Source organism: Pan paniscus, chromosome 8, assembly GCF_029289425.2.
Source record: "Pan paniscus chromosome 8, NHGRI_mPanPan1-v2.0_pri, whole genome shotgun sequence".
In the NCBI taxonomy this organism is placed as follows: Eukaryota; Metazoa; Chordata; class Mammalia; order Primates; family Hominidae; genus Pan; species Pan paniscus.
The window spans coordinates 60,673,424-60,692,612 of record NC_073257.2 but is presented as its reverse complement, the minus strand read 5'-3'; the positions used below and the strand labels follow the sequence as shown (position 1 = coordinate 60,692,612).

Below are 19,189 nucleotides of genomic sequence, written 5' to 3'. Positions count from 1 at the left end.
ATCTGACGAATGTACCTTTCCACTCTTCTATTGTGTGTTCCCTTTCATCTAACTGCTTGTCAGGGATCTTTGGTGGTGGCTGAAAAACACAAGGCAATAATAACCAAGTCAGTATGCTGGGAGTATTTTAACTCTTTGTAGTTATTTGAAATATTAGCCAGACAGATGACTTATAAAAATATATCATTAGATCAAGACTGATCAATCATCAACTTACTTATACAGACATAATAGTTTAGGAAGACTCCTTCATTGCAGGAAATAAAATGTTTAACTGTCTTTTTTCTTTTCTTCTAGCTCTTGAAATTGCCACATTTTATTTATATCACAGATCATAGAATTCTGTTTTCCTTTGGATACAGTAATTTGTTTTATACCTGAGTTAGGATGGTCCCCCAGAGCATTCAACATCCTAGTTCTCTGGTTAGGTATCCAGGCAAGATTGCAAAAAACAGTGGGAGGTAACTTTATTTTGTGTAGGAGGGGCTCGAATATGTTCATTAGTTTATTTGACGTAGTCTTCATGAAGAAACAGAAAAACATCATCATCATGTATCTACATTTTTATTTAAAATTAAAAGGTCTCCTCCAAACCTAATTGTCATTCTAACTCTAAGAATGCAATATGTTCTGTAAACATTAAGAAAATAACTTACAGCTTCTGCTTCAGAAGGATCATACCAGACATTGATGTACGGGTGTTGGAGAGCTTCATCTACAGAGATCCTTTTAGATGCATCTATTACCAGCATTTTGGATAACAAATCCCTTGCCTGACTGGCTGCAAACATAATGATGTTAATGTACATATATTTGTAAAGATTCTCAAATTATTAATAATTTGAGATTTTTTTAAAAGCATATGTTTTAAAAATATTACTGTAAAATTATCTTATACATATGATTAAAATATATAAAATTAAAGAAAAAAAAAACAAAAACCTCATTTTTTTCCCCACCATCCAGAGAAAACCTTGGGTTCATGTCCCATAAGAATATGAATACATATAAACACACAAACCCATACACACACACTACACACCCCAAATGGGATTAAATGTACATATTTGTAAAAAGTACCTTTAAGTTTGTTGTGTTCTGAGTCAGCTGGGAAAAGGACATCAGGGAAGAGTTTCTCAAAGCTATATCCAGCATATTTAGGTCTGTTTTCAACGTAAGTCCTTACTGTTGGTTGCAGTTTCTTCATGAATTCAGGACATGGTGTTCCAAGCTGTTCAATAACTTTATTCCACTGATCAATATCTAATATCAAGTAGCTAAGAAAAATACTCCATAACTAATGTTCAATACATTAGTCATATTCATATTACAAGAAAACAGAAATTTAAAAATTCCTAAGAAAGGACGTGGCAATTATAAATTTTATATCTCACAGGCACCCTGCAAAAGGCAATGATTGTAGGTGGACACAAATGATCAATAAATAAGCTTTATTAACCTTATTTATTGTGTGTTCAAACTAACTGATTTCACCTTAAAATGGAAGCTTAAACTCACAAATTCTAAATAAAATGATAAGCAACTAAGAATAATGACAATTACTATCCATAGTGGCTCTAACTGCAAACTGCACACAATGCTATAATAATATACAAAATTTTTCCTTTTCTGTCAATTTATCAGAAAACATGATTATATCTCCTAGACAATATTTCTAGAACACATCCTGTTTTACTGAGTTTTCTACACTAACAGAAAATAATCAGTTGCAATAAAAATAAAGGCTTCGATAAAAGTGGCATTTTCTTTTGCCATTCTTTGTTTAGCTTAGGTTTAAAAAAATTTTCTAAAGCTCTGACCCTTATAAAAAAGATTCAGTTTTTTGCTAAGTTGTAAGGTTAGGATTTCTTGGTCTCCTTTCCTCTAGTCTTTACACTCCAGGACCCTGAAGGCCAAGGCCTAAAACTCACTTATTGTAATCTTGTGAATATGGCTTTTCCCATTCTTCCTCCTGAAACAATTCTAAGTGTTACTAGCTGGTAAACACATAACAAATCACTGTTAATATAAATATTAAAAGTAGTGGGATGAACAAAAAGTATGAATCCAAAGCTATCGTTACCATACAAAACTACTACTGCTGAAATTCTCAGATGAAAGGGTCAGTATGTTATGTGAGTAATGAGACAACAATCAAAAGACACAAACCACACAGAACATTAACAAAAAGGAGGTAGGGGACAAAACAAAAGGATGGCCAGAAGCAACAGACAGCTCCAAAATTCATATTAAGTTGTACGTATTTCTAGACTTAAGTGTATAATTATTATAAATTTTTAATGCAAGCCATGATTTTTGATTTAGGTTAAATCAACTCAAAGCCAGCAAGTAATTGTGCATAACTACAATTGAGCAGGGTTCAGAATTAACATATGAAACAATAAATAACGGAAAGAAAAGTCTATGTCAAATAGTAGGTGGTATTTTAAGAGTAATTTAACAATATATTAGGGAGAGACAAAATACATTATACCTGACCAAACTGAAGTGCTATCATACATTTTGACCTTTAGAAACTACATTTTAGGCCAAAGATAAGGATACGATCTGTACCTGGGAACAAAACACCACCTTTGATCATTTCTCCCATGATGCACCCAACTGACCAAATGTCAACTGAAAACAAAATGCAATGACATTAACATAAAGATTTTGGTTAAAATAAAAAAAAAAGAAATAAATAAAATCACACACACCATGTATACTTCAAAATTATAAAAAGCAGTATAAAATAAAAATGAGTGACAGTGAATGTGCTCTGACTACCAGCAGAGACTGTATGTCCTACTGCCAGATGCAGCCTACAAATATTTCAGCTTCTTATCTCAACAATTTTTGAACTATAATAGCCACAAACTTTATGCCTGTTTAAAAACCCATCTGTATAAATGTAGCATATTCATTTTCATTAGAGAACATAAAGAAGTTCATCGCCTAACGAATTAACTGCTGCAGCAGCACAAGGATACAGTCCCTTCCTGGAAAGAGGATTTTGTGGCAAACCATTTCTCCCATAATGCACCCCACAGACCATAAATCCACTATATGTTTGCAGCACAAAAGAAGGAAAAGCAAAGCAAAAGGTCATTAAAATCAAAGAAGCACAATATGACTGCATTATATAAAAACTGCAAAACGTCACGAAAAGAAAAAAAGTGATTGTAACTTTAGCTAATGGAATAATTTAAAACACAAATTGTTTTTTGAAAGTCTTTGGTTCACAAAAGAAAATGTAAAGTGTGGCATTTTAACTACATATCTAATTTCAAATTGAGAGCTATGCACAGAAATTGCATAAATAGAAAAACCCTGCATGTTTGTCCCTGAGAACTTGTTTATAAAATATGAAATAGAACCAAACACAAACTTTGTAAATAAAAATGTACATGAGGTAGTAAAATTATAAAAATAAAATCTTTATACTATACTATTTAGAAGTTCAACTGTGCATTATACTCTCTAAGTTAAAGAAAAAAGCATGAGAAAATAATTCAGCATATTAAAATATCTAACAGAAATAATCTCTATGAATAATTATGATAAAAAAGTTAATCTAAAGCTCTTTAGAATTTTTAAACTGGATTTCCCAAATACATTTAATTGAGAAGTGCTATGCTTGTTCTGAATTAAAAGTCCATTTGTTTTCTTGGCAACATCATGCTACATTTACCCTACTATCCCAAAAGGAACAAGTGCACAGAGAACCAACAACTAATCAAGGAAAACTTAGTAAGAGAAATGTATTTCATGTTTCCTACCTAAAGTTTTTTAAACCCATAAAACCAAACTGCTTTTGGCTTAAGAAGTTAGTTTTGGAAACTAACTGCTTTCCAAAATGCTCTGAGTAGCCTGCAATAAAAGGTACATAAAGCAAAGTTGGCTAGATACAGTAAGTCAGTTCCCACGAATTGAGTATGAAGAGTCTCCTGGAAGACTTACTGATGACCCTTGCCAACTGTAAATGGGAATCCCAATCAATGTTGACAAGAATCTGCTAGACACAGAAACAGACCATTTGGAATCTCCACTTACTAAGGGAAACTGACAACACATCATGGCATTTTATGCCTTTGGGTTTGAATATCACACAAAAAGGAGAGAGTAAGTGCTTGCAGTGTAACAGGAAAAGAGGGAAGAATGAGCAATTTAGAAGGAAAAGCCTTAGAAACTTGCATTTAGTTGTGACATCTGAAGGTCCCAATTCTTTAAAATGACAAGAGGAAAACGGCACAAATAGATGTCAGAAAGACACATGCCCTTTACTCATGTTAAAGGACTTAGAAAATTAAAGCCTGTACTTTCTAATACAGTACATTCTTATTAAAAGGCTGCCAGTTCACTGAAGAGTCTTAAGAGCTAAACTGGAAATTACTTTTGGAAATACTGTGGAACTAAAGTTTCCCTAAAATGTCATATTAAAATGAATGAATATTTTCATATTCATGTCATGGTTCAGCTTTCAAGGATAAGATTTTAGAAAAAAAATTTAATATTTATAAATTAGTGCCTCAGAGAAAAATTTTTTCTAAGGTTTCCGTTTTTGACAAAAATCTATTAGAATAAATCTTCTCTACAGATTTTATAGAGAATGTTAAACTTTAAATATCCAGCATACAACTTATTTGGTAACTTTCAGAAAAGCTTATTTTTAAACAAAAGTATTTTGAAAGCTGCAAGCATGAGAGAAGATATTATCTGGGCCAGTGAAGACTAGGAACATAAGTCTGATTCATGCACAACTCTAGCTTTAAACTAACTGCTTAGTCTATTAAGCAGTTAAAAATATATTGATTACACTGCTTTCCAAAATGCTCTGAGTAGCCTGCAATAAAAGGTACATAAAGCAAAGTTGTTAAAATGGGTGGGAGGCCAGGCGTTGTGGCTCAAACTCCTGTAATCCCAGCACTTTGGGAGGCTGAGGCAGGTGGATCACCTAAGGTCAGGAGTTCAAGACCAGCCTGGCCAACATAATGAGACCCTGTCTCTACTAAAAATACAAAAATTAGCCAGGCATGGTGGCACATGCCTATAGTCCCAGCTACTCGTAGGTTGAAGCAGGAGAATGGCTTGAAGCCAGGAGGTGGAGGCTGCAGTGAGCCAAGATGGCATGACTGCACTCCAGCCTGGGCGACAGAGCGAGACTCCATCTCAAAAATAAATAAATAAATAAATAAATAAATAAATAAGATAAATAAAATGAGTGTGAGATGTCATTAAAAGGAGGAAGTGCTTATGTTTAACCTTGCTGGCTAATGTAGTTATAATCATTAAGCATTACATTTGACTCCGTTTCCTAGGGTGGGAATGGGAAGGCAAGAAGGTGACCTACATAATTCTTAACTAAAGAGGAACCATATGCCAGTTCATTTTTTATTTTATTTTATTTTTTGAGACAGAGTCTCGCTTTGTCGCCCAGGCTGGAATGCAGTGGTGCAATCTCGGCTCACTGTAACCTCCACCTCCCGGGTTCAAGTGATTCTCATGCCTCACCTCCAGAATAGCTGGGATTACAGGTGTGCACCACCACACCTGACTAATTTCTGTACTTTCAGTAGAGACAGGGTTTTGCCATGTTGCTCAGGCTGGTCTAGAACTCCTAGCCTCGAGTGATCCACGAGCCTCGGCCTCCCAAAGTGCTGGGATTACAGGTGTAAGCGACCATACCCAGCCTCAATTCTATATATGACAGTTTTTCTTAGTGCTAATTTCTGGCAGGGAGCTATCCTAAGATCATATTTATAGGACACTGACACATAACACCATATCTATGACAATCAATTACAGCAAATGCAAAAGCAATCTTCATGCTGGTGGGTCACGTGAAGTTATCAATTCCCCCCCAAAAAAAAAACTTCAAATTTCAGGTAGAGTGTAAGTAAAAAGAACAGCATATTTACTTAAGAATAAAAAATTAATAGCAAATGTTTAAAGTATTTGTTTTTAATCAGCTCAGAAAATCAAGCTCAGCTTAATCGTATCTTTTATAAAAAAAGAATCTTAAAAGTTGACTTATTACAATTTCCTGATTCAAAATGAACTGCTATTCCAGATTCCTTGCCAGAAAAAATGTCTAGGTTTTATTCTTGGTAGTATTTTGGATGAAGTCACCACATTTTTTAAAACGATGGTTTATTTCCATAAAATCCCATGCTTCTTAGCAGATTTATTCATCTCCTAAATTTCTAAGACTCAACAAAATTTCTTCCTAAATTAAATATAAGTAGGTATATGCATACAAAATGTTTAAATTCATGATCTACATGCCAGATAATTTTGTTCAACACTGATTCTTAGGTTGATTGATACAATTGGATATACCCATACAAAATACTAAAAGTCATTTCCTTAAGGCTGGATACAACGTTTTAATGAAACTTTACTGCTTCCTTCAAGAGGTCACCTTAATTATCCATCAGCTTTGCAGAGGCCTTAATGTATCTCCTAAAATTTACAATGAGTGCTACTGCTATGAGCTTTAGTTTCATGGGGTTGGAAATATAGGCAAATATCACTGATGTACACTAATAATAAACTGTCAGTACACTATATACATCCCTGAGACCATGTTAGAAATGTTCATTTTCAAGTTATAGGCAAGCAAAGAGCATAAATTCTGTCTCAGGGCCATGGCAACAAATTCTTTATCCAATGGTAGTAGTGATGTTATGTATCCATATTTAAACAAATAAGGGCCCCAAGTTTTTCCAAACATTGATGAAAAAATTTATAGTTACCTGCAAACTTTTGATACACATTTCAAACAATGATACACATTTAACTCAACGTACTTCTGCTTAAGTATTTACATAAAAAATCTACTGAATAAAGAAAAAAGCTAAATCAGAAAAATATTTCAAATAAATGTGTGTGCTGACCGTTTTCCTTGTAGCCCATGCCAAGGATGACCTCGGGTGCTCTGTAGTAGCGAGTCACTACGTAAGGCGTCATCATAAAACTCGTTCCTGCAGTCCTGGCCAGACCGAAGTCAAGAATCTTCAAAGTGCAGTCAGATTTTACTACTATATTACTGGGCTTTAAGTCCTTCAGAAAATAAAAATTAAAAAATGACTGCCATGATATATAGGAAAATCCTACAGTTCACAATAAAGTTATACTATCCCTTGCAAAACATTCATGTTAATTGTTCGTTTTTCTCACTGTAATATTACTGCACTGATTCATCGTTAAAAGGCAAACCTGAGAAGTCAGTTTTATGGGATTTAAAATTTATGAATACATACAGTTATTAGAGAAGTTAGTAATGTTTTAATTGCTAGAAATTATGATTAGCTAGACATTTTTGGTTAGAGTAAAAGGGATTTGAAAAGACATCACAAAGCTCACATAAAAAACTACTACAGTAAAAGAAAGAGTCATAAGTTAGCATTTATATTCATTTGCATAACATATTACCAATATTTTTAAAATCTCATTTTAAAGTCACAATAAGCTTTATATAGATGTTTTAAGTCAACAACGAGCCATCTTGTCAATCCTAACAAATGTTATTTGATCTTTTAGACTGGCAGATACCCAGTTCCAAAGGACTAGAAGAGTCATTATCCATTTTTCCATCCCTGATTTCCCACCTGAAGTCACACAAATTTGCTATAAAATTTCTGTCTGTTTGTAGAAGTAGGACACCATTGCCTTGGTGCCACTAATCTATAAAATTACTTGCTATAGATACTACTGAATAATTCAGAATTTTTCACCTGGCCCCTACTTTAACATATTCTGTGCTGTGCCCATCAAAAGTCAGGCAGCAGCATAAACACTCATGGCTTCATGTTTAACATACTTTGCCTGTTAGCTTTGATGAATACTATTATAAGCCAAAGGACCAAAAAACGAAGAAAGCATAAATCCACAACACAAATGCACTGTATTACCTGTACTGACATGCAGTATACATATTAAATATCACCGATTAATACAAAAAAGGAAAATAGCCTGCTTGAAAGACAACTATTACTTTTGTAATGTTAACATACAGAAAAGCATGTATGTTGTCTTTAACATATTTCGACAGGCAATCATGGATGGGTTTAGAAGATATGTAATCTAGTGGTTTTATGAAATTAAATATACCAACAATTCAAAGGTCTTAATGAAACAGAAGAAAAAAATTTTCATTATTGGTATTCTGTAAATATAATGTTGCTAATACTTCTAAAATACAGTACCTCAGCAAAGAAACACTGCATGTTTAAGAATAAATATTACAAGCTTTGATACTACTTCAATGTTTAGTGTGATGGTTGAAGGTTACTGGCTCTTTATACTAGCAGATTCCAATTTAGAAATAACATTCCAATTTTAAGCACTTCATTGTGAAAAAATTAAGAGCAAAGTAACAATTTTTAAAGACAGATATTTTTGTTAAGCAAAAAAATTGTCAAAAAAAGCCTCAAAGACTATTAATTGAAATTCATCCATATATATCAATATGTACCTTACAGCTGTTAATTACACTGCTAACTATACATAAGAATAGCAACTTAGAATTTATGCAGGCAGTGGAACTAACCCAACATTCTGTCTTCTTCCCCCAATTTTTCTAGCTTCCTCAGTTAGGCAAGGGCACGTGGGTAGTTCTAGTTCATGGGATGTGAGTGGAAGTAAAGAAGAGAAGGGCCAGTGCACAACTTCCTGTCATCTCCTGCCCTGCTTTGGTGATTAGGAACTTTCCAGAGGATTCTCTGGCAGCCTGGGTTGCTGATCATCTATGTAAACGCACAGTCCACAAACCCACCATGATCTGCACCACACATTCAGCAAAGGAAATAAGCCTGAGTCATGCTAAGCCACTGAGAATTAAGGGTTTATCTGTTATTCAGTACAGCTGAGTCTATTCTAACACTGAAACTGGTGTCAGAGGTGGGGTGTTAATTATTATAAAAACATAAGATCCTGGCTTAGCAGTTGAGCAGCAGGGAAACTCACATCGAAGGTTGGAAAGGTGATCTAGGTTATGTAGTAACAAAACATTTCATGAAGCTGTCACCTGCACAGCCACTTGTACAATGAACCTGAAGCTCTAGCACAGGGGCTGGCAAATTAAGGCCTGCCTGCTTTGTAAAGAAAGTGCTGATACTGAAACACAGTCATGCTCATTCAAGTACAGATCACCTATGGCTGCTTTTGTGTTACAATGGCAGAGTCTTGTAGCTGTGATGCAGACTATTATCCACAAAGCCTAAAATATTTACTACATGGCTTTGACAGAAAAAGTTTGTTGAACCCTGCTCTAGAAAAGACTGGAAAGCAAAACTTCAGTAGTTTGTGTTGGTAGCTACTGGTTGCATTTAAAAGAAGTAGCCACCTTTTAAAGCAGAAATAAAAGGGAACAGAGCCTAGAATTTCAGGGTCTTGCCATTTTGGAAAAGCTAAATGCTACTAGACCCCTGAAAGAAGGTATGGTAGATTGTTCTGCAAATATTCCTGCCCACCCCAGACTGTGTCCTCACCCTATCGATAGGTTCAGTCACTTGTCTTATTTTGTCCAATGGAATATGGGGGAATGTGTTTGACTCAGCATAGCTCTTGCTCTTCTACCTTTCACCATGAGAAAAGGATGTCTCTGGTGTATGCTTCAGTTTAGATGCTGAAACCTGAATATGGGACAAGCCTGAACTTGACCCATAGTTTGGAGCAGTGTCACACAGCCAACCCTGCAGACCCAAGTAAACAATAAATATTGCCTTAAGCCACTGATATCTTGGGTTGGTTTCTATGCATCATTTTCACATAATAATTCTGAAACCCTTTCAGGGAAAAAGTCCTGTAAAATTTTCAATTGATAAATTTGCCTCAGTCTGCCAACAGAAGCTTGAAAGCTTACAGAAGACTGAAGACAGCCTCAATTAAGTCCAAGAATACAGGACCCATGAGCTAAAAAAGATACTATGAAAAGAACTACAATCAGAAAGATAAGAAATCTCTTAAATTTCTGAAAGAGTTAGTTAACTGTCAGACCTAACACCAAAGGTCTATGATCCTTCTACACTTCAAACAGGAGTTCTCAATTCACAGTAATTTTGCCCCAAAATAATATTTGGCAATGTCAGAAAACATTTTTGATTGTCACAACTGGGGAGTGCTACTGGCATCTAGTGGGTAGAGGCCAGGAATGCTACTAAACATTCCATCATCAAAAGAAAGAACTGTTTGCTCCAAAATGTCAATAGTGGCAAGGCTGAGAAGGATGGCCTTAAAATGACCCTTGGGCCCCAATCTTTTATAGGTAAGAAGCAGGCTGAGAAAGGTGAGCAGCCCTCAAGGAAAATACATTCTTCAATATCCACTTTAGATATATTCATGAGGATAGCAAAAAAGATGACTCTCCCACAGGGTAGAGCCAGGTACTATAGAGAACCACAGAGATCAGTCAGGAGGGCTGATTAGGAATATTCCCCACCCACGGCAAGGGACACTCACAATGTCTGTACAGAAGAATTTAATTACAACTAACCAATGACTGCATTTTTCAGTTTTCTAAATGGGATTGTTCACTGTGATAACACTGGCCCTGTCTGACCACTCCATCTACGGTATTTGGCAGGGGAGCAGTGGTTATAGGGGTGGCCATATAATTTGGTCATTCCAGTTCCTATGTTTCTGGACCAAGAGGAACAATGCCTGGATTTGATAAATGTCTTGATGGAATAGAACTTTGGGTTATTTCCCTTAAGAAGGTGTGGAATAAAGGGAGCAAAGGAATGTTTGCCAGCCAGAAGGACAGACTGTGGCAGAGGCTGGGGCTCACCACTATTCTGAAGTCTGCCCTCCCCACATTTCCGAGTTTCCTTACAAATTAAGCAAGTCTATGGCTAGCTTTGTCAATGCACTCTAAGCAGAAGTCATGTGTGTCACTTCCAAGCAAAGAAGAGCCATCCATGCACATCACTTGGCTTTCTCTTTCCGACAAAGTGACCCGCAACTATCTAGATGGTGGGACCTCGTAAGCTTTGGTCTCAGAGTAGCAATCCTGACTTGCCCTGAACCCCCAAGGGATGAAAGGTCAGGTTATTTTACCAAGTAAGTAACCTCAGACTAGCAGAAGTACTAGCCAAGGGTGGAGGTGAATCTAGAATAAGTAGTAGAGCAGAGAGATGAGTACCAATCGTGGCCTCAAGACCACCTGCAAAAAACTTAAATGCGTATCTCCACTCTAGAGTTTCCCAAAGAGCCCAAGCCAAGATAAAGGGAGATTCTTCATAATAGATAACAGACCCCAGTAGGTCTCATTAGCTCCACTTTATCACATTAAGAAATTTTCTACAGATGTACTTCATTTTTACCACTTTATGTACTGATACTAAGGGAGTAAGTTAGAATATCCCAATACAACTGTGCTTGTGCCATTCTTCTATTTTCTACAGTTTAAGCTTTTTGTATAGCAACCCTACTTCATGTATAATTGTGTATCCTAATTGGATAGTGTCTTTCACTTTGAAAACGCGAGACTCTTTATTCTCAGAGAGGAACACTTCCTCTCTGACCCCACCATATTCAACTTTATCTCATTAAATAGAGTTACCCTTGTTTTGATGTTTGCATTTTCCTGGTATATGTCTGCCAACCTCTCTGCCTTCAGCCTTTTGAAGTTAGCTACGAATGTTTGTGTTATGGAAATACGCAGTTGTTGTTGAGCCTTGTGTGCTGCCAAAATCTGACCTTTTTAAACTAAGGAACTAATCCGATTAACATATTACCATAAATATTGCTCTTTTGTAATTTTGTGTTTGTTTTTTGTGGTTCTTGTTGTTTCCATTGTTTTCTATCTTCTACCATTTGGTCTGTTTTTCTGGTCCAGCCACCTGCTATCCTCATTAATCTGGAACCTTTCTATTTGGAGGGGTGTGCTTTACTAAAATCAAATGAACTTCCACAATGTTGGATTACTGCCCCGGTCTAAGGACTCAGGAAACAAACAACCCAAACCTAGAAGTTTCACTCGTCTGCTCTACTTCACATAGTGTATGAGTAGGGGCTCAGGAAGATAAAATACTCTCCCATTTAAAGAGATTTTAATTATGTTATTTAAAGATTGCATTAGACAAATGATTAGAGCAGCTGTATATGTAATATACAAGGAATTCACTTACATGATAATTAAGGATAAGCCTGTAGCAGGATTGTTCACTTAAAAAAGCCCCAATAGCCCTAAGACATAATTGTCTTATACTGTGAAAACTATCTCTGTATTTATTTTATTACATGAGTAAGGTTATTTGACGCAGATGACTCAGAAGAAAGATGTAATTCCACTGAACTAAATAATTTTTAAAAATTCCAGGCTGGGCATGATGGCTCATGCCTGTGATCCCAGCACTTTGGGAGGTCAAGGCAGCTGGATTGCTTGAAGCCAGGAATACAAGACCAGCCTGGGCAATATGGCAAGACCCCGTCTCTACAAAAAAATAAAAAATAAAAATTTGCCAGGCATGGTGGTACATGTCCATAGTCTTAGCTACTTGGGAGGCTGAAGTGGGATGATCACTGAGCCCAGGAGGTAAAGGCTGCAGTAAGCCATGTTCATGCTACTGCACTCATGCCTGGGTGACAGAGAGAGAACCTGTCTCAAAAAAAAAAAAAAAAAAAATTCGTTTCAACCTATTGAACCCAGGAGTTCAAGGCTGCAAATGAACTATGATTACGCCACTGCATCCTGGCCTGAGTGACAGAGGAAGATTCTGTCTCTCAGGAAAAAAAAAAAAAATCCTCTCAATACTTTTCAAAGAATAAGCTAGATTTAACTAAAATACAAAACATACCAACACACAAAAAAATTTTACATAAATGTTCATGTCAGCATTACCTGTAATAGTCAGTGGTGACAACCCAAATTATAATCAAGTGATAAATGGATAAACAATATATCTATACAGTGAAATATTTGTCAATAAAATGACAAGAAGAACTGACACACAATAAATACATGAATGAACCTTGAAAAGATTATGCTAGGTAAAATAAGCCAAGCACAAAATATCACATATTATATAATTCTATGTACATGAAATGTCCAGAATAGACAAATATACAAAGACAGAAAGTAGATTAGTGTTTGCTTAGGGCTAGAGGTGAAAGGAACACAGAAGAATGGGAAATAAAGATGAGTGGATGTGGAGTTTCTTTTAGGGCAATGGAATTTTCTAAAGTTAAGATTGTGGTAATGAGCATACAATCTTCAAATATAATAAACACTGAGTGGTACACATTAAATGAATAAATTGTATGGCATGTAAATTATATTGCAAAAAAGCAGGTAAAAATCCCAGAGAACAAAAATATAAAATATTTCTGAATATATATATGTGTGTGTGTGTGTGTGTGTGTGTGTATGTATATGTATGTGTATATATATATATATATATATATACTCAATTTTGGTAACTTGGTAATATTCAATTCCCAATTTGGAATGACTGGTAATAATAGCAGTTTATTTTGTATACTGCTTCACTTCAGAGCAAAAACAAACTTTACATTGCTCCATATAAATCAGTGAAATACAGTGATACTAAGAATTTGATGAGAGGCAGTGATGTCAGCCAAAATAGCTCCACAGAAGCACCATAAAACATCAAAGTGTCAGAATAAACTTTTTCAGAATTCTGGAAATTATTCAAAGGTTTATGGCTATCAAGTGAACTCAGAACCAAGAAAATGGCAACTTAAAAACAGGAAACCACCTCACACCCTTTAGGATGGTTACTATGAAAAAAATAAAGTGTTGGTAAGAATGAGGAATAACTGAAACCCTTCTGCACTACTGGTGGGAATGTAAAATGGTACAGCTGCTATGGAAAACAGTGTGGCAGTTTCTCAAAATGTTAAAAAGAATGACCATGTGATCCGGCAATTCCACTTCTGGCTGTAGCCCAAATGAACTGAAAAGTAGGGTCTCAAAGAGATATTTGGACAACCATGTTCATAGCAGCATTTTTCAAAAGAGCTAAATGCGGAACCAACCCAATTGCCACTGATTGATGAATGGATAAGCAAGTATGGTATATACATAAATGGAATATTATTCAGCCTTGAAAAGGAAGAAAATTCTGACATATGCTGCAACATGGATAAACCTTGAGCACATTATGCTAAGTGAAATAAGCCAGTTGCAAGGAGGCAAATACTGCATGATTCCGCTTATATGAGGTATTTATAGTAGCCAAAATCATATAGACATAAAATAGAATGACGTCTGTCGGGGGTTGCGGGGAGAGGAGAATAGGGAATTACTGTCTGGTGGGTGGAGAGTTGCAGCTTCACAAGATGAAAAGAATTCTGGAGATGGAAGGTGGTGATGGTTGCACATTATGAATGTATTTAATGCCACAGAACTGTAGATTTAATGGTTAAAATGGCACATTTTATATGTATTTACTACAATAAAAAGGTGGGGAAAAAACACTGGGAAATATTTCCAGCATTTTAACTAGTCTTTGGCTCTACCTGCCTCCCTAACTAGGCAAGGATTTTGAAGAAAGCAGCCACATTTTCAGTGTGGGACCCTGGTCCAAGGCTAGACAGAGGCATTCCTTGAAAACATGGTTAAGGCAAGTAAATAGCCCAATGCTGCCTGGGACAAAACATTAAAGTGGAGGAGAAAACAAGACATGGCATACCATTAAGCATATCAACTTTGCATAATGGGAGTTCCAAAAGGAGAAGAGAAAAATGAGCAGAAAAAATATTTAAGAAAATAATGACTGAAAATTTGCTAAATTTGATAAAAGATATGAATCTATTTTTTCTTTTTAGCTTCCTTCCATCCTGATCAAAAAAGACATGAATCTACATATCCAAGCTGCTGAATGAATTCTAAGATGGATAAACATAAAGAGATCTGCACTAAGACACATAATCAAACTGTTGAAAGCGAAAGACAAAAAGGCATCTTGAGAGCAGCAAGAGAGGTGCATTTGTCACTTATAAAAGATCCTCAACGAGCTTAACAGCTGATTTATCACTGGAAGCCATGGCAAAACAAATAGCAATGGATGATACATCTAAAGTGCTGAAAGAGGCCAGGTAGGGTGGCTCACGCCTGTAATCCCAGCACTTTGGGAGGCCAAGGCGGGCAGATCACTTGAGGTCAGGAGTTCGAGACCAGCCTGACCAACATGGTGAAACTCTGTCTCTACTAAAAATACAAAATATTAACCAGGCGTGGGGGCAGGCCCCTGTAATCCCAGCTACTTGGGAGGCTGCGGCAGGAGAATTGCTTGAACCCAGGAGGTAGAGGTTGCAGTGAGCTGAGAATGGAGAAGACAAGACAAGACAAATGGGAGGGGAGGGGAGGGGAGGGGAGGGGAAGAGAGGAGAGGGTGGAGAAAGGAAGGAAGGGGAAGGGAGGGAGGAAGGGAGGGAAGGAGAAAAAAGAAAGAAAAGAAAAAAGAAAAGAAGGAAGGAAATGGTAAGACATCCTATGTTTGTGAATTGGAAGACTAAATATTGTTACGATGGCAAAACTACCTAAGCAATCTACAGATGCAATGAAATACTAATTAGAATTCTAATTGCCCTTTCTGCAGAAATAGAATGATACTCAAATTCATATGGCATCACAAAGGGCTCTGAAAAGCTAAAACAATATTGTAAAAGAATAAAGCTGGAGAATTGATACTTCTCCATTTCAAGTTACTACGAAGCTAAAAGTGATCAAAATAATGTGGTACTAGTATAATACATGGTCAGGCACATAGGAACTATGTGAAACAGAACTGAGAGTCCAAAAATGAAACCATGTATCTATGACCAACTGTTTTTTGACAGGGGTGCCAAGACCATTCAATGGGTTAAGAGTAGTCTGTAACAAATGGTGCTGGCACAACTAAATTGCCACATACAAAAGAATGAAGTTGGAACCTTACCTCATGCCAGACAAAAAATTAACTCAAAATAGATCAAAGACCTACATGTGAGACTTAAACTATAAAACTCTTAGAAGAGCCCATAAGACTAAATCTTCATGACCATGGGTTTGACAATGGATTCTTATACATGATACCAAAAACACAAGTGATGAAATAAACAATTGTATTTCATTAAAATTACAGTTTTTGTGCATTAAAGGAAATCATCAGCAAAGTGAACAGACAACCTACAGAATGGGAGAAAATATTTACAAATTATATACCTGATAAAGGTTTCATATATGAAATATATAAAGAAATGCTAAAACTACAACAAAAAGACAAACAACCCAATTTAAAAATGAGCAAAGGGCTTGAATACACATTTCTCCAAAGAAGATACACAAATGGCCACAAGCACATGAAAAATGCCCAACATTATTAGTCGTTAGGGAGATGCAAAGTAAAATCACAAGAAACACCACTTCGTACCCATTAGGATGGCTAGAATTTAAAAAGTCAGATAACAAGTACTGACAAGGATGTGAAGAAACTGGAACCCGCATACACTGCTAGTGGGAATGTAAAATAGTGCAGTCACTGTGCAGTTTGATGGTTCCTCAGAAAGTTAACTATAGAATCACCATATGACTCAGCACTTCCAGTCACAGGTATATCCCAAAGGACTGAAAATATATATTCCAACAAATATTTGTGCTTGAATTTTCATAGCACGATCCGTAATAGCTGAAAGGTAGAAATAACCCAAATGTCCATCGATGGATGAATGGATAAACGAAATATGGTATATAGAATATTATTCAGTCATAAAAAGGAATGAACTATTGATACATGGTAAACATGGAGAAATCTTGAAAACATCACGCCGTATTTCATATAAATGGAAACATAAAGGCAAATCTAGACACAGAAAGCAGACTGGTATCATGCCAGGGCAAAGATGCACAACTGCTTAAGAAACATGGAGACTTTTTTGGGGGTAATGAAAATATTTTAGAATTTAATATGGGTGGTAGTTGTACAGCACTGTGAAAGTACTAAAAATGCCACTTTAGAATGGTTAATTTTGTTACATGAATTTCACCTCAATGAGAAAACAAAGAGTATGATGATAGTTTTTTCTACTAACCCGATGAATAATTCCAGCAGAATGAAGGTGCTTGATTCCACACAGCATCTGATAGAGAAGGTAGGACATTCTTTCATGATCTAGCTCCATCTGAATCACTTGGCAAAGATTTGCATCCATGAGCTCCATGACTATGTAACTTTATGAGTGAAAAAAGAGAACAGCTAAAGTGTCCAGCAGCAATCTAAGAAAAATGTACTAACTTAACAAAATTTTAATTATTACACTTACACATCTTGAAATTCTTCTAGGGATTTCTGTGGTGTGAAAACATTCAAAAGGCCAATTATCTATAATAAAAGTCGAGAGACAGAAAAATTAGAAATTACTTCATAATATTTTAATTTGGGAACTACAAATACATGAGTTAAAAAAACTACCATCAGTTTAAAATCTTTCTTTACATTCTAAGCTCAAGTTAATTGCTTTCATTTTATATATTGCAACTTTATGGGCAGGAGTTGGAGGAGGGGATGGATAAGTGGAGGCACAGAGGATCTGTAACCCATTTATCTGTAATTCCATTTATGAACAGTCAATTATCAAGCACTTACATTATACAAACCTCTACATAATTTATCAGCAAATGTTAAATCCCTTCTACCAGCTCTTTTCCAATTCAGTATCTCTATATAATCTCAGCCCTTTCCTCCCTTGGTTTTTCATAATACTGCACTTGCCCAGTTTTCTTCATTCCCAGTCTATTTCACTGGTTCATCCATAAGCATATCCCTTCTCACACTATTGTGTTTAATCCATTTCTTTTCACTTTTTGCACGGACATCTCACAAAATAAGGTAACACTGAATTCATTTTCATTCCTACCCAAACCCCTTACTTTTCCAGTGTGCCCTCTCTTTTACAAAAGAAGGCTCAGGGTGATTTTTGACTCCTTTTTCAGTATATGCACCATAATAAATACTCATAGAATGCTGTCCATTCTACTGTCAATCTGACCTTCAATCTCTTTTTTCCATTCCCTGTGCTATAAACAGCTTGAAGACTAACATCTAGACTGTTCATGCTGTAATTCCTTCTAACACTAGTGTTACAGATTGATTATCCCTCACACACACACCCCACACAATTCATATGTTTAACTCCTAGCACCCAATGTGACAGTATTTGGAAATGGGGCCTTTGGAAGGTAATAAGGGTTAGATTAGGTCATGAGAGTGGGGCGCTCATAATGGAATTAGTGGCCTAAAACAAGGGAAGACGAAAAGAGCAATTTTTCTCTCCCTCTCCTTGAGCACACACTGAAGAAAGGCAAATGAGGACAAGGTGAAAAGTTGGCCACCTCCAAGTCAGAAAGCAGGCCCTCATCAAGAATCAAATTGGCCAGCAACTTGATCTTGAACTTCCCAGCCTACAGAATTGTGAGAAATAAATCTCTGTTGTTTAAGACACCCAGTGTACAGTATTTTGTTATGGTGGCCTGAGCTGATTAAGGGTCACTAACGATGGTTTTCTACAAATCCAGCTACCATTTACTGCCTATAATATGGTAAAAGAAAGACCTGATCATATTACTTACCTCCTCAAAAATTTAAAGCCAACAAATATATTCTGAAACTCCCTTGCAGTATATTCAAAAGCCTCCATGATATGCCATCAACTCACTTCATCTCCTGCTAAGTCCTATATTACACTTCATACTTTAGCTATGCTAGTTTTAAGAATGTCATTTTTAAAATGTTTTGATGCTTTTAAACATACTATTCCCTATGCTTGTCATTTATCTACTCAACTTAATTATCTTCCAGGTGAACCTCTTTTGTAGATTCTGACAACTCCTAGTTCTTGACAGAGTTGACTATTCTCTCTACTTTGTCCCCAGTTATCTTCTAATGTTGTTATGGTATTCAGCACACTGTAATCTAGTCTCATTTTCACATCAGCCTCATCCCTACCACAGAGAATCCTTATTAGAAAGAACTGTGCCTTAATCACTTTTATTGCCTAGTATATGGCAAGTTACATGACACACATATAAAAATGTTTGCTGACGATGATACTTAGGGATGGGAATTTGTTTTTTAGGCATAAACTTTATAAGGGCAGAATTGATGTTTTTCTTTTAAGCATTCAGCTTTACATAAGGTATTTAAATATTTGGTCAGTGAATAAATTCGGAAAAATAATACACCAG

The 19,189-nt window shown here is 36.0% G+C and overlaps 2 protein-coding genes across 27 annotated transcripts in view; one reads left to right on the top strand and one right to left on the bottom strand.

Annotated features, from left to right (window-relative positions):
* The window catches only part of ARHGAP22 (Rho GTPase activating protein 22), a 249,146-nt gene extending 232,553 nt beyond the window's left edge, over window positions 1-16,593 (top strand). Inside the window, exon 11 of the mRNA XM_034930495.3 lies at window positions 14,794-16,593. Coding sequence (XP_034786386.1) covers window positions 14,794-14,846 — 53 coding nt within the window. The 3' untranslated portion in view covers window positions 14,847-16,593. The remainder of the gene's footprint in view (window positions 1-14,793) is intronic.
* Window positions 1-19,189, bottom strand: part of MAPK8 (mitogen-activated protein kinase 8) — a 127,968-nt gene that overhangs the window by 9,544 nt on the left and 99,235 nt on the right. For 13 of the 26 annotated variants that reach the window (XM_034930517.3, XM_063607373.1, XM_034930511.3 and 10 more), the window contains 7 exons: window positions 17,269-17,327; window positions 17,038-17,176; window positions 6,897-7,062; window positions 2,566-2,637; window positions 1,081-1,263; window positions 657-781; window positions 16-79 (listed from right to left, as the gene is read on the bottom strand). In XM_034930517.3, the coding sequence (XP_034786408.1) occupies window positions 16-79; window positions 657-781; window positions 1,081-1,263; window positions 2,566-2,637; window positions 6,897-7,062; window positions 17,038-17,176; window positions 17,269-17,327 (808 nt within the window). Of the gene's footprint in view, window positions 1-15; window positions 80-656; window positions 782-1,080; window positions 1,264-2,565; window positions 2,638-2,990; window positions 3,063-6,896; window positions 7,063-17,037; window positions 17,177-17,268; window positions 17,328-19,189 lie in introns of all 26 variants that reach the window. The other 13 variants (XM_055092764.2, XM_034930505.3, XM_034930504.3 and 10 more) reach the window with 1 other exon arrangement.